The sequence below is a fragment of the Mercenaria mercenaria genome, unplaced genomic scaffold (assembly GCF_021730395.1).
Source record: "Mercenaria mercenaria strain notata unplaced genomic scaffold, MADL_Memer_1 contig_2142, whole genome shotgun sequence".
Classification (NCBI taxonomy): domain Eukaryota; kingdom Metazoa; phylum Mollusca; class Bivalvia; order Venerida; family Veneridae; genus Mercenaria; species Mercenaria mercenaria.
The window spans coordinates 1,052-18,007 of record NW_026460183.1 but is presented as its reverse complement, the minus strand read 5'-3'; the positions used below and the strand labels follow the sequence as shown (position 1 = coordinate 18,007).

At 36.7% G+C, this 16,956-nt stretch overlaps 1 protein-coding gene across 1 annotated transcript; it reads left to right on the top strand.

The window, feature by feature from the left end:
- Positions 1–334: 334 nt before the first annotated feature.
- On the top strand, positions 335–16,037 carry LOC123546662 (probable E3 SUMO-protein ligase RNF212; the record flags this gene model as incomplete). Its single annotated transcript, XM_053533219.1, is given in 7 exon segments — positions 335–473; positions 4,757–4,821; positions 5,037–5,120; positions 6,469–6,525; positions 10,708–10,790; positions 15,176–15,233; positions 16,018–16,037. Coding segments are annotated over 7 exon segments (476 nt in total), but the record flags the coding sequence as incomplete, so codon positions are not given.
- Between the last annotated feature and the right edge of the window lie 919 nt (positions 16,038–16,956).

Here is a 16,956-nt window from a genome sequence, read left to right as displayed (position 1 = left end):
CTAGGAAATTGATCATTTGCCACAAAATTTAGCATGGGTATGTACATAAGATACATCTCCACCCTGCTACATTCCCTGATTTTTGAAAAAAAATGCTCTATGCAGTAACAAAATGACAAAAATCACTCACCAATCTCGCTCGTTTTGTAAACATTGGGGAAGTACCTGCGGTACTGGAAGCGAATTAAGTGCCTTCATTCTTCGTCGGCTCAGGCGGTACCGCAGGCACTGTTTAGTACCCGTGTACTTGAAGCAGAATGCTTGCAGTATTGAGAAAGAGGCATAAAAACTTTACACCACCAAGCACAATGAAATTGTAACTTATTTCATTAAATTTTTTGCTTTGTCACATTTCAGAAAGACTATGGGAGATTGGTTACACTGTAATACTTGCTATAAACAGCCTGGAGATGGTAGGGGCTATTTTCTCACCAACTGTGGTCATTTATATTGTGAAGGATGCCAGAACAAAGGTAAATTGATGGTTATAAACTGAATGTCTTTATTTCAAACATGTTTCAGGAGTTTTAAAACTGTCAAGTTTTCTACTACAGAAGAGTCATTTAGAAATGATACCTTAACAAAAATGCGTTAAATGAGCAGGAAACCGCCTAAAAAATATTACAAAGATTTTCTGATTAAAAGAATAAGACATGGAAGCCCGCTAAGTTTACCAGTATAGTGTGACAGTCCGCCTTAGAATAAAATAGCCCCAGTTTTGGGGGACAAATGATGGTTTGTGTAGTTTGAAATTCTGTCCCATGTGGAGCACAGCAGATTTATGTGAATAGCATGGTATCAGCTAGTACAGTAAGTAAGTGCCTTTATATATATCAAATACACAGGACATGTAAATCAAAAGTAAAATGTGATATTTTTTCCATTTATTTGATTCATATTATTCTGGTCAGATGCTGACTTAGTTTTGTCATCGGTTTTCATGACTGTTAATTCTTGTACATGTAAATGATTTATCAGTACTTGATTTCCATTTCTAATTTTGTAGTAAATGTGTATTTTTCTTAAATAATTATAAAAATGAAATTTAAAATTACAGTTACAAAGCTGTAAATTGTTGAGACACTGAAATTTTGATATATTTTTTAGATTCTTTCATTAACCAAATGGCAGACCTTTTTTTTTTTTTTTTTTTGTTAAGAATTTCTTAAGACAGATTTTTCCCCTGCTGTTGAATTCTCTAGACAGAATTTTTAGATGTATTTTTTTCCTGCTATTTAATATTGACTAGGGGGATTTTTGAACTGGTTCCCACCTTAGATTATTTGCATATTTCACTACGTATTCCTGCTTATAGGCGGAATCCATGTAATATCAACCTGAATTGCAATAAGCAGAATCCGCCTTACAACTTAGAAGTTTTCGGGTTGTTTTCAATGTTTATGCTTGCGATGATTCTCAGATTGAAATGCTAGAGAAGGCTGTTTCTTACTAATTAATCAAATTCTTGCACTAATCAGAGCTCCAGATAAGCTACGTATTTGCGTATTTAAACAATTAAAGTTGCAGAAAACCCAAATGTTATCATACAGTGTGCGTACTGAAACGCAATTAAAATTCCTTATAATACCCAATTCATTAAAAATTGCATGCGTATGGCATTTTCCATATTATAGAATGGGTACGAGACGAACGCCAGACAACAGACAGGTTGCTATTTATTGGAAAAATCAAAGGACCATTCAGTCTGATTGGTGTTATTTGGACGCTTCGTAAACAATTAATTACCCCAATAAAAAAGTACTAAAAGAGGTCACAAAAAAACAGCATGAACAAACAAAATAGAAGGATATATTTTGTTGTTCAACAAAGTTGCCTGTTTTTGATGATATAGTCTGTCACTGTCACCAATACTGGCCTACATTTTATGGAAGAGCACATGTTGCAGTGAACACATCGTTCGGGATATTGTGGACGAATGATCTCCAACTGCATTTAAAAGTGAAAAAAAAGAAAAAAGAATGGAACAAAAGTATCCCAGAACATATTAAACATTGGGAGAAAAAATATTCTTGGTTAAAGATACACATAATTAGAACCATAAATTAAAATACCAAATTGGTTTTAGCAAATACCCAATTACTTCTGAAAGCTGGGTAATAATATTATTTTTACCCAATTCAGATTTCCAAAACCCAATTCAGACAAAAAGTGATGGGTAAATACCCAATTGCACTAAAAGCTTATCTGGAGCTCTGACTAATATAATTCCTCATTCACCTGAAATTTTGTCATCAAAATGTGCTGCTAAGTCAGATTGAGATAACAAATTTAAAATCATTTTTTAAAACTAAAAGATTTACAATCAGACACATATCAAGCAGCCTGACAGTATGGTTGCTTAAGGTAGATGAGTTGATAATTGTAAAACAAAACCAGTTTAGGAAGTAAGCTGACTGGCAGCTTAAGACAAGTGGCTGCTTAATACAGGTGACCACAGTACAGTGCAGGTTCAGCTGTATGTAAATTGATCAGTTGACTTGAACAACATGAATATATATATAATTAATATTAATCAAATTAGCATTGCATTGGTATCAGTTTTTAATCCCCCGCCGTGGCGGAGGAATTCTAGAAATGGTCTCCGTCTGTCCTTCTGTCCGTCCGTAACAAAATCGTGTCCGGTCCATATCTTTTGAACCCATTGACATATTTCCATTATATTGACAACAAATGTTAAACTCACCAAGGCGATGTGCAGAACCCATATTCCAACAGTGCTGGGTCAAGGTCAAGGTCACACTTGGGGATCAAAGGTCATGGGGTGATATTTCGTTTCCGGTCCATATCTTTTGAACCCCTTGACATATTTCCATTATATTAACAACAAATGTTAAACTCACCAAGGCGATGTGCAGAACCCATGTTCCAACTGCGCTGGGTCAAGATCAAGGTCACACTTGGGGATCAAAGGTCATGGGGTGATATTTCGTGTCCGGTCCATATCTTTTGAACCCCTTTACATAATTCCATTATGTTAACACCAAATGTTTAACTCGCCAAGGCGATGTGCAGAACCCATGTTCCAACTGCGCTAGGTCATGGTCAAGGTCACACTTGGGGATCAAAGGTCATGGGATGATATTTTGTGTCTGATCTCTAACTTTTTAACACCTTGAAGGATTTTGAAGATACTTGACACAAATGTTCATCACATCAAGATGACTTGCAGTGTGCATGTTTCGGATGGCCCGCTTCAAGGTCAAGGTCAGAGGTGAAAGGTCATATGTGTATATTGCTCACCATTGCCATGGTCTTGGTTTTTATTAATTTTTGTTTTCCTTCCGCAGATCTCTTTTCTGGTCACTTACATTTCTTTTAATCAATCCCCCGCCACAAGTGGTGGGGGGTTATAGGAATGGTCTCCGTCCGTCCTTCCATCCTTCCGTCCGTCTGTCCGTAACACTCTTCTCCACTCCATATCTCCTAAACCCCTTGAAGGATTTTTATGAAACTTAGTTCAAATGATCACCTCATCAAGGCAATGTGCAGAACCCATGAGTCAGCCTTGTCATCTCAAGGTCAAGGTCACAACTCAAGGTCAAAGGTTTGAGCCTTCAATTGTGTGTCCGCTCTATATCTCCTAAACCCCTTGAAGGAATTTTATCAAACTTGGGTCAAATAATCACCTTATCAAGACGATGTGCAGAACCCATGAGTCAGCCATGTCAGCTCAAGGTCAAGGCCACAGCTTAGGGTGAAAGGTTTGAGCCTTCCATTTTGTGTCCGCTCTATATCTCCTAAACCCCTTGAAGGAATTTTATAAAACTTGGGTCAAATGATCACCTCATCAAGACGATGTGCAGAACCCATGAGTCAGCCATGCCGGCTCAAGATCAAGGTCACAACTTAGGGTGAAAGAATTGAGCCTTCCATTTTGTGTCTGCTCTATATCTCCTAAACCCCTTGAAGGATTTTCATCAAACTGGGGTCAAATGATCACCTTATGAAGGCAATGTGCAGAACATATGAGTCAGCCATGCTGGCTCAAGGTCAAGGTCACAACTGAATGTCAAAGGGTTGAGCCTTCCATTTTGTGTCTGCTCTGTATCTCCTAATTCCCTAGAAGGATTCATATGAAACTTGGGTCAAATGATCACCTCATCAAGGCGATATGCAGAACTCATGAATCAGCCATGCTGGCTCAAGGTCAAGGTCAAAACTCAAGGTAAAAGGTTTTAGCCTTTCATTTCGTGTCCGCTCTATATCTCCTTAACCCCTTGAAGGAATTTTATAAAACTTTGGTCAAATGATCACCTCATCAAAACGATGTGCAGAACTTATAAGTCAGCCATGCCGGCTCAAGGTCAAGGTCACAACTTAGGGTGAAAGGTTTGAGCCTTCCATTTTGTGTCCACTCTGTATCTTCAAAACTCCTTGAAGGATTTTCATCAAACTTGGGTCAAATGATCACCGCATCAAAAACTCATGAGTCAGCCATGTCAACTCAAGGTCAAGGTCACAACTCAAGGTCAAAGGTTTGAGCTCTGTATCTCCTAAACCCATTGAAGGATTTTCATGAAACTTGGGTCAAATGATCACCTCATCAAGACGTTGTGCAGAATTCATGAGTCAGCCATGCCAGTTCAAGGTCAAGGTCACAGCTAAATGTCAAAGGTTTACCCTTTCACTATCCATAGCATTGGCGGGGGATTTAGCTGTCTTTCAGACTGCCTTGTAGTAATTATTGTTACACCCATTTTCTTACAGTCTTTTTGCAAGTCTGTTTACTTTTTAGGTTGGATGGAAAAATGTCTTCTCTGTGGAACAAATAAACCATCAGCACTAAAACTGACTTCAAAGGTAATTTTGATAACATTACTAAACACCATATGCTGCCGTTACCTGTGACTTGAACGCTTATTATGACTTAATTAGAAATTGTGAATGAAGTCCATGTAAGTTACATGTAGCATGCAATTTGATCAGTAGCTTTGATAAAGTTATATTAGAACTAGCTGTTCCTAGCATGGAACGGTTGTATTTGTTCAATATACTGTATTTAAATTGTCTTTCAGCTAACCCCACCAGTAGATGCTTATTTTGCAGAACCAATTAAAATGTTGAAGCAAATCTACTCTGAGATGAAACAAGTTATTGCAGTAAGTTTTATGCAGAACCATGTACTTCGAAACTTCCCTTCCTTTGATCAAATGTCAAGACTTTGGCCACAAAAAAGAAATATTTAGATAATAAGCATATTGTTTTTAGCTCACGTGACAAGGTGAGCTTAATTGTGATCGCACTTCGTCCGGCGTCCGTTGTCCGTATATAAACTTTTACTTTAAACGACATCTCCTCATAAACTGCTAGGCCAATTTCATCCAAACTTCACAGGAATGTTCCTTGGGTGAAGCTCTACAAAAATTATTCAAAAAATTGAATTCCATGCAGAACTCTGGGTGCCATTGCAACCGAAAGGAAAAACTTTAAAAATCTTCTTGTCCAAAAGCACAGGGCCTAGGGCTTTGATATGTGGTGTGTAGCATCATCTAGTGGTCCCCTACCAAAATTATTCAAATTATCCCCCTAGGGTCAAATATGCCCCTGCCCCGGGGGTCCCAAGTTTTACATAGACTTATATAAGAAAAAAAGTTTAAAAATCTTCTTGTCTGAAACCACAACACTTAGACCTTTGATGTTTGGTTTGTAGCATTGTCTTATGGTCCTCAACCAAAATTGTTCAAATTGTACCCCTTGGGTGAAAAGAGGCCCTGCCCTGGGGGTCCCAAGTTTTATATAGACTTTTAAAGGAAAAAGCTTTTAAAATCTTCTTGTCTGAAACCATACGACCTAAGCTTTTGATATTTGGTATGTTGCATTGTCTAGTAGTCCTCTACCAAAATTGTTCAAATTATGCCCCTCGGGTTAAAAGAGGCCCCGCCCTGGGGTCACTTAGTTATTATGTGAGTTATATAGGAAAAATACTTAAAGAATCATCTGATCCTATTTCCAAGACTGTTTAATTATAATTACCTGATGACCCCAAGTATGATGTCACTTGACCTACTGACCTACTTTCTTGTTTTTAAAGATACAGCCTTGAAATTTTGATGACATACACAGTTTTGCACACAAATCATAAAACTGAATTTCATTGACCATGAATGTGACCTGCTGACTTTCTTAATATTTTATCATCAGTTTGACATTTGAAACATGTAGCTCATATTACTCAGGTGAGCGATCCAGGGTCATCATGACCCTCTTGTTGTTTGTTATTTACACTCTTCATGCTTATCAGGTTCTGTCACAACATTTTCCGCTACAATGTTTGGTACATGAAAGAAATTTAAAAATTATGTTTCATATGTAAAATCATGATATTTATATAGCATGTACAAGATTATCAATGTATATGTGGTAGTAAATGTTTATGGGGGACCTGTATTTCCTAGCATTACTCCCTTCTTTTGTTACCATTTGTCATGAATACTTTTATGTTTGCAGACTATGGAGTTTCAGCATCATCAGAGAAAGAGATATGTTTCTCAGCTGCAGAAGATTGTAAGTTTTATTAGCAAAAGGTTGCATGATTTACCATCATGTTTATAAATCATGTGTCAGTTTCCTCATCAGCACAAAGAAATTTATAGTTTCTCATTCATGGAGTGTTTGTTTGTTTGTTTTGGGTTTAACGCCGTTTTTCAACACTATTTCAGTCATGTAACGGTGGGCAGTTAACCTAACCAGTGTTCCTGGATTCTGTACCAGTTCAAACCTGTTCACCGCAAGTAACTGCCAACTTCCCCACATGAATCAGAGGTGGAGGACTAATGATTTCAGACACAATGTCGTTTATCAAATGGTCACGGAGAACGTACGCCCCGCCCGAGGATCGAACTCATGACCCCGTGATCCGTAGACCAACGCTCTACCTACTGAGCTAAGCAGGCGGGCTCATTCATGGAGTGAGTGAAAATGTTTGGTGTTCTGTTACTCAAGGATCAAAAAGTAGCAATGCTCTAAGTCATTCCAAAGATGTGCAGATATTATTAAAGTTTAAATGATACCAGCGTCCATTTGTAATTATATATTGGTATGAAATCTGTTTCTTCTTTTTAACATCTCCATTTACCATGATTCAGACATGATAAAAGCAGAAGCTAGTTTTTAGCTCGACTATACGAAGTATAAGGAGAGCTATCCTACTCGCCCCGGCGTCGGCGTCTCCGCGTCCCCACCTTGGTTAAAGTTTTGGTGCACTTTCTCTTTTTTCAACTTATCTCTGTAATTACTTGATGGATTTGATTCAAACTTGAAATACTTATTCCTCATCATCATCCACATCATCTGACATAAGGGCCATAACTCTGGCACCAATATTTCATGAATTATCCCCCTTTTCACTTAGATTTTCAAGTTAAAGTTTTGATGCACTTTCACTCTATCTCTGTTATTACTGAATGGATTTGATTCAGACTTAAAATAGTTGTTCAACATCAACACCCACATCATATGACACAAGGTGCGTAACTCTGGCACCATTTTTTTCATGAATTATTCCCCCTTTTTACTTAGAATTTCAGGTTAAAGTTTTGGTGCACTTTCACTCTACTTCTGTTATTACTGAATGGATTTGATTCAAACTTAAAATAGTTGTTCAGCATCATCACCCACATCATATGACACAAGGTGCATAACTCTGGCACCAATATTTCATGAATTATTTCCCCTTTTTACTTAGAATTTCAGGTTAAAGGTGGTCAATCACATTTAAACAACATTTAATGACATTTTTTACTTTTTGTATATTCTGGTAGAGAATTATTTAAGGAACAAAAAGACCGATTACATAGAGTTAGATTCCTATTTGAAATGTATATTTTATTATTTTTATAAAATTTTGTAATTACTCCCCTTTAATATGAAAGTATATAAAAAGCTGGGTATTTCTTTTTATTTCGATACAATGTCTAGTTTTACATTTGCATTTGATAGACATATCAACTATTGAACAATCTGAACCAAAATGCAAGTTTAAAAGCTGTGTGTAGCTTCTGAATTCATTTATTTCCAATCTATCTAGGCAAAGGGAGGTAACAATAATTTTTCAAACTTGCGTTTCTAATGAATTCCATCTAAATACATAATTTTTAATGCAAATATTTTACAAATATATTACAATATGTCTAATATTTATACATTTCTTTAGGCAAAGTATGTTTATCAAATTTATACTTATGATAAAATAACTCTATCTTGGTTGGGCAACCAGGATAGGAAAATGAAATTTTAAAAATACCTCCAGTGAAAATCTAATTTGTATTAAGTGTTAAGTGAACATAAATGAGTGTAAATGATCAGATGCTAAAGTTTCGAACAAATCCGTTACATGGCCAAAATCTGATTATCCACCTTTAAAGTTTTGGTGCACTTTCACTCTACTTCTGTTATTACTGAATGGATTTGATTCAAACTTAAAATAGTTGTTCAGCATCATCACCCACATCATATGACCAAGATGCATAACTCTGGCACAATTTTTCATGAATTTTTCTCCTTTTTACTTAGAATTTCAGGTTAAAGTTTTATGCATTTTCACTCTATCTCTGTTATTACTGAATGGATCTGATTCAAACTTAAACAATTGTTCAACATCATTACCCACATCATATGACACGAGGTGCATAACTCTGGGACCAATTTTTCATGAATTATTTCCCCTTTTTACTTAAAATTTTAGGTTAAAGTTTTGATGCACTTTCACTCTGTCTCTGTTATTACCGAATGGATTTGATTCAAACATCATCACCCACACCATATGACGCAAGGTGCATAACTCTGGCACCAATTTTTCATTAATTATTCCCCCTTTTTACTTAGAATTTTAGGTTAAAGTTTTGATGCACTTTCATTCTGTCTCTGTTATTACTGAATGGATTTGATTCAAACTTAAAATAGCTGTTCATCATCACCTACACTATATGACACAAGCTGCATAACTCTGGCACCAATATTTAATGAATTATGCCCCTTTTTGCTTAGGATATACTTATATAGTGTTTTGATACATTTTATCTTTACCTCTCTTATTACTTTAAGTTGATATTTTTAACATAGACTCAGGCTATTGTGCAGTATCTTCATCCACAATTGGAGTCATTAAACACTCAAGTGACAGCTCTAGTTTCCTCAGATGTGCCCAGTTTCACTATCCAGCATCGAAATAGTCGAGCGCGCTGTCTCCTGTGACAGCTCCTGTTTAGCTCACCTGTCACGAAGTGACAAGGTGAGCTTTTGTGACCACTTGATGTCCGTCGTCCGTCTTGCCTAGTGCATCGTCCGTCAACAATTTCTAAAACAATCTTCTTGAAAACCACTAGGCAGAATTACACCAAACTTCACAGGAATGATCTTTGGGTGGCCCCCTTTAAAAATTGTTCAAAGAATTGAATTCCATGCAGAACTCTGGTTGCCATGGCAACTGAAAGGAAAAACTTTAAAAATCTTCTTGTCCAAAACCACAGGGCCTAGGGCTTTGATATCTGGTGTGTAGCATCATCTAGTGGTCCTCTACCAAAATTGTTCAAATTATCCCCCTGGGGTTAAATATGGCCCCGCCCTGGGGGGTCACATGGTTTATATAGACTTATATAGGGAAAACTTTGAAAATCTTCTTTTACAAAACCACATGGCCTAGGGCTTTGATACTTGGTATGTAGCATCATCTACTGGTCGTCTACCAAGATTGTTCAAATTATCCCCCTAGGGTCAAATATGGCCCTGCCCCGGGGGTCACATGGTTTATATAGACTTATATAGGAAAACTTTGAAAATCTTCTTGTACAAAACCACATGGCCTAGGGCTTTGATATTTGGAATGTAGCATCATCTAGTGGTCCTCTACCATGATTGTTCAAATTATCCCCCTAGGGTCAAATATGGCCCCGCCCCGGGGGTCCCCAAGTTTTACATAGACTTATATAGGGAAAAAAAGTTTAAAAATTTTTTTGTCTGAAACCAAAACACTTAGACATTTGATATTTGGTTTGCAGCATTATCTTATGGTCCTCAACCAAAATTGTTCAAATTGTACCCCTTGGGTGAGAGAGCGCCCTGGGGGTCCCAAGTTTTAAATAGGCTTGTATAGGAAAAAGCTTTAAAAGTCTTCTTGTCTGAAACCATACGAACTAGGCTTTTGATATTTGGTATGATGCATTGTCTAGTAGTCCTCTACCAAAATTGTTCAAATTATGTCCCTGGGGTTAAAAGAGGCCCCGCCCTGGGGTCACTTAGTTAATATGTGAGTTATATAGGAAAAATACTTAAAAAATCATCTGATCTTATTTCCAATACTGTTTAATTATAATTACCTGATAACCCCAAGTAATATGATTTCACTTGACTGTGACCTTGACCTATTGACCTACTTTCTTGTTTTTTAAGATAAAGCCTTGAAATTTTGATGACATACACAGTTTTGCACACAAATCATAAAACTGAATTTCATTGACCATGAATGTGACCTACTGACTTTCTTAATATTTTATCATCAGTTTGACATTTGAAACATGTAGCTCATATTATTCAGGTGAGCAATCCAGGGTCATCATGACCCTCTTGTTGTTTCCTTAGTATACGTAGTAGATCAGGTTGCTCATGTCTGTTAATTGATATATTTTACTTTTTATTGTAGATTTTATATTCAAATGAAATTTCTTCAGACATATATATTTGGTATTTCAGGTGTCAAATCAGAGAGAAATTGTGGAACAGCATGAGAGGGATTTGAAGGCAAAGATCAGAGTAAAAGTTGACACCATGGAAAAGTAATATACATACATTTAGCTCGACTATTCAAAGAATAGTAGAGCTATTGGACTCGCCCGTGCGTCGGCGTCCGTGTTCCGATTTGGTTAAGTTTTTGAATGTAACCTGGTATCTCAGTAACCACTTGTGGGAATGGATCAAAATTTCACACACTTATTCACTATGATAAACTGACTTAAATTGCACAGGTTCCATAACTCTATTTTGCTGTTTTACAAAATTATGCCCCTTTTTCGACTTAGAAATTTTTGGTTAAGGTTTTGTATGTAAGCTGGTATCTCAGTACTCACAAATGGGAATGGATTTAAACTTTTACACACTTGTTCACAGTCATGATCTGACATGCACTAAGTAGGTCCCATAACTTTACTTTGTTTTTTCTTCAAAATTGTGCCCATTTTTCCACTTGGCATTTTTTAGTTAAGTTTTTGTATGTAAGCTGGTATCTCAATACTCACTAATGGGAATGGATTGAAACTTCACACATTTGTCCACTGTCATAAGCTGATATGCACTGTGCAGGTTCCATAACCCTGTTTTGCATTTTTACAAGTTTATTCCCCTTTTTAGCTCACCTGTCACTTTGTGACAAGGTGAACTTTTGTGATCGCGCAGCGTCCGTCGTCCGTCCGTGCGTAAACTTTTGCTTGTGACCACTCTAGAGGTCACATTTTTCATGGGATCTTTATGAAAGTTGTTCAGAATGTTCATCTTGATGATATCTAGGTCAACTGGGTCATGTGCGGTCAAAAACTAGGTCAGTAGGTCTAAAAATAGAAAAACCTTGTGACCTCTCTAGAGGCCATATTTATCATGAGATCTTCATGAAAATTGGTCAGAATGTTCATCTTGATGATATCTAGATCAAGTTCAAAACTGGGTCACGTGGGGTCAAAAACTAGGTCAGTAGGTCTAAAAATAGAAAAACCTTGTGACCTCTCTAGAGGCCATATTTCTCAATTGATCTTCATGAAAGTTGGTCAGAATGTTTACCTTGATGATATCTAGCTCAAGTTCGAAACTGGGTCACATGGGGTCAAAAACTAGGTCAGTAGGTCTAAAAATAGAAAAACCTTGTGACCTCTCTAGAGGCCATATTTCTCAATGGATCTTCATGAAAATTGGTCAGAATGTTAACCTTGATGATATCTAGGTCAAATTTGAAACTGGGTCACGTGCAGTCAAAAACTAAGTCAGTAGGTCTGAAAATAGAAAAACTTTGTGACCTCACTAGAGGCCATATTTTTCATGGGATCTTTATGAAAATTAGTCAGAGTGTTCACCTTGATGATATCTAGGTCAAGTTCGAAACTAGGTCACGTGTGGTCAATAACTAGGTCAGTAGATCTAAAAATAGAAAAACCTTGTGACCTCTCTAGAGGCCATATTTCTCAATGGATCTTCATGAAAATTGGTCAGAATGTTCACCTTGATGATATCTAGTTTTAGTTTTAAACTGGGTTACGTGCGGTCAAAAACTAGGTCAGTAGGTCTAAAAATAGAAAAACCTTGTGACGTCTCTAGAGGCCATATTTCTCAATGGATCTTCATGAAAATTGGTGAGAGTGTTCAGCTTGATGATATCTAGGTCAAGTTCATAACTGGGTCACGTGCTGTCAAAAACTAGGTCAGTAGGTCGAAAAATAGAAAAGCCTTGTGACCTCTATAGGCCATATTTTTCATGAGATCTTCATGAAAATTGGTGAGAATGTTCATCTTGATGATATCTAGGTCAAGTTCAAAAGTGGGTCACGTGCCTTCATAAACTAGGTCAGTAGGTCTAAAAATAGAAAAACTTTGTGACCTCTCTAGAGGCCATATTTCTCAATGGATCTTCATGAAAATTGGTGAGAGTGTTCAGCTTGATGATGTCTAGATCATGTTCAAAACTGGGTCATGTGCGGTCAAAAACTAGGTCAGTAGGTCTAAAAATAGAAAAAGCTTGTGACCTCTCTAGAGGCCATATTTTTCACGAGATCTTCATGAAAATTGGTGAGAATGTTCACCTTGATGATATCTAGGTCAAGTTAAAAAGTGGGTCACATGCCTTCAAAAACTAGGTCATTAGGTCAAATAATAGAAAAACCTTGTGACCTCTCTAAAGGTCATACTTTTCAATGGATCTTCATGAAAATTGGTCAGAATTTTTTATCTTGATGATATCTAGGTCACATGTGCTCAGAAACTAGGTCACTGTGTCAAATAATAGAAATAACGACGTCATACTCAGTTCAACACTGGGTCATGTGGGGATAGGTGAGCGATTCAGGACCATCATGGTCCTCTTGTTCGACTTTTGTCTTCATTCAGTTGACAAGGCTGTTGAATAGTCAAGCGTTGCTGTCCTACGACAGCTCTTGTTTAGTTATCAGATTCTGTGATGACTATCAACCAATTTCCACTTGATTCTATTTTCTTCATACGCGATTCAGCATTGTCTGTTCTGTTTAATTTAGCACCAAACTTTTAGGATTGTTTAATGTCTGTCCTCCATAATGTCTGTAAAGAACACCTGCTAAAGGGCAAACTCAGTTTCAGGCAAACTTAACTGCAATGTTCCTAGTAAGATTCCCTTTCAGATTCCTTCAGAACTATGTCATCTGTGCAGAATTCTTGCATTGCAGTCAAAAAGGAAAAATCCTCTTACACATAGCAGGCCCAATTTCAAAATTATTTTACAGAAATGTTTCTTTGGTGACCTACATCCAAATTCATTCATTTCCATTCTGTTATGGAGTGTGGTAGGTTTTCCTAATACAGATATACTAAAAACTTTTAATGTAAATAGAAAAATCTTTAAACATCATTATCTTGTAAACTGTTGCTCTACTTTTGAAATAATTTCACAGAAATAATTCTTTGGTGATCATATACCAGTGTTGTTCAAATTATTCTAGTTTGTCAAAAACATGGCCACCAGAGGGTTCTTTTTAGCTAACCTGAGCCAAAGGCTCATGGTGAGCTTTTGTGACCGCTCAATGTCCGTCATGTGTCGTCCGTCTGTCATCATTTTCTAAAAAAAACCTTGAAAACCACTGGGCAGAATTACTCCAAACCTCACAGGAATGATCCTTGGGAGGTCCCCTTTCAAAATTGTTCAAAGAATAATTCCATGCAGAACTCTGGTTGCCGTGGCAACCGAAGGGAAAAACTTTAAAAATCTTCTTGTCCAAAACTTCATGGTGTAGAGCCTTGATATTTGGCATGTGACATAATCTTATGGTCTGCTATTAAGATTGTTCAAGTTGTGCCCTTGGGTGAAAAGAGGCCCCACCCCAGGGGTCCCAAGTTTTACATATACTTATATAGTAAAAAACTTTAAAAATCTACTCATCTAAAACCACAACACCAAGGCCTTTGATATTTTGTTTGTAGCATTGCCTTTTGGTCCTCTACCAAAATTGTTCAAATTATGCCCCTAGGGTGAAAAGAGGCCCTGCCCCGGGAGTCTCAAGTTTTACATAGACTTATATAGGAAAAAACTTAAAAAATCTTTTTGCCTGAAACTGCAAGGCCTAGGCTTTTGATATTAAGTATGTTGCCTTTCCTAGTGTTTCTCTACCAAAATGTGTTTAAATTATGTTCTTAGGGTGAAAAGAGGCCCTGCACTGGGGGGTATCAAGTTTTAACATAGATTTTAATATATATAGGGGGAAAAAATCAAGATCTTCTTGTCTGAAAGTTTAAGGCCTAGGCCTTTGATATTTAGTATGTAGCATTACCTGGTGGATCTCTAACAAGTTTGTTCAAATTATACCCCTGGAGTGAAAAGAGGCCCCAGCCTGGGGTCACTTGTAATAATTATGAGTTATATAGGAAAAATTATCAGATCATATTTCCAAGACTGTTTAATTATAATTACCCGGTGACCCCAAGCAATTAGGGATCGCTTGACTGTGACCTTGACCTACTGACCTACTTCCTTGTTTATTTTGAAATACAGCCTTGAAATTTGGATGACATGTACAGTTTTGCACACAAATCTTAAAATAGACTTTCAGTTACCATGAATGTGACCTACTGACCTACCTTCTTAATATTTAAGAACCAGTTTGCCATTTGAAACGTGGCTCATATTACTCAGGTGAGCGATCCAGGGTCATCATGACCCTCTTGTTATATGTGTGTAGTGGTTCCTGTATGTTTAAAATGGATAAATACATTACTGTCAGAAACCTCAGGCCCAGTTTCAAAATAATTACACAGATATTTTCCTTACATGACTTTTAAAGTTTAATATAGAGTTGATTGAACCAGCTGTGAAACCCAGGTGAATGATCCATTGTGAATATGGCCTCATACGTGCCATTAATAATTTGCCACATGACACTTGATTTCTACCAAGTTTAAATAGGTTGTATTACTAGTACCTTTGATTTTGCAGAGAAAACACAAAGCTGAAAGAAGAAAATTGCTATTTAAAGAGGCTTATCAGTGAAAAGGTAAGAAGTGTTAAGATTGAAATATAGACAAAATTTTTGCTGCCTTTGTGTCCAAATAATTTTTGCCCGATATTTTGCACTTATTTGCAGTTAAAAGTGTAACATATTGGGATGTTTAACGGTGCTTGGTCACAGATTAAGTAATAGAAAGAGCATTGAAACTCGAGGGTAAACGATTTGTACGAGGGAGCATAGTCCCCGAGTAAAAATCGTTTACTCGAGAGTTTTAATGTTCTTTCTGTTTTGTATCTAGCCATCCATATATGGTAGTTGTAGGCATTCCACATTGCCATATACAGCAGTTCAAGTGAGTACTTAAAATCCTTGCTTTACAAATGTGTAATGCCCAGGTAAAATAAACCAATATTTTTTGCGAGAGCAGAAAATCAATAAAATACACCGCTGTCTACTGTTCCAGACACGCTGGCATACTTTCCTATGCAACAGTGCAGTAACTAGCGTGCGAGTATTAAATACCTGCACGCTTTTAGTTACCGCACCCTGTACTCAGTGTATACGATTTACATGCACCAAATTTGTTAAGAAAAAACACCGAGCTATGATACAATTGCTTTTGTGGAATTATTTGAAATAACGTAGCAGACTCATATGATCATAGTTTTGTTGTCTTGCTGTAAACAAGACTATACAAGAAATAATATCAGTAAGTTTATTAACATTTTATACTTACAATGTATTTTAATAAAAATTGACTAATATTGCATTTATAACAAACAATATTCATATTAATAATTATATTGTTATGATTTTTCCCAAAATAAAGAGTCATGGAAGTATAATGAGGTAATGTAACTTAAGTTTGACAAATTGTTCTTTGAAAAGATTGTTGTTATTGTTTTGTTACCTGATTTAAGAAGGCAGTCATTTGGATCATGACATTTAATGTCTTTATGGTCCATTTCCTTTGAAAAAAAGGTAGTCTGACTTTATCTGCTTTTACCTGTAAATTTATATACAATAGTTATTCACTCTTTATAGATTCTTTCATTTATAGTTATGTCAGGTTTTCACTTTGTTTGTACAATTTTTTCTTCCTAAGTTGGTGCTGCCATTAAGATCTGTTGAACATAGGTGAAGTTCAAGGTAGGCATGATTAGAATGATCATACAAGGAGAGTTGGGGCGACCTTGTCAAGGTTTCGAAAGAAAGTTTGATATACTATTTTTTGCCCTCTTTCTATGAAATTGATCAGTGCATTTGCTTCAGGTTTGAAACATTTGTTTCCTATGATATCACACCCCTTATCATGCATAATAAGGTCCAGAACTCTGGTGCCAATATTTCATGGATAATGAACCCCTTTTTAGAGGAATTGAACTTAGGAGCAACATGCAAGCTGCATCCAAAAAGTTGTCTACTCACAGTTCTTATCCAGTATTTGCTACACTTGGTCACTATGTTTATGGGCATAAATATCTCAGCCAAGTTCAATTACCAGTGTTTCTAGAGTTATAACGATTGAATTTCTCACAATTGCAGAAGTTGACAGTGTCCATGTCCTTACTTCCAATGTTCAAAAGACTGGGTCAAAATGTTTATGGGCATAATATCTCAGCTAAGTTCAGCATACATGTCAAGTTTCCCGGATTGTCCGGGAGTCTCACGGATTTTTGGTCCATTTCCCGGACATACGGAAATCAATCATTTCTCCCGGAAATCCAAAATTCCAAGCTAATGGTTTCCTATATCAAACTAAATCCCT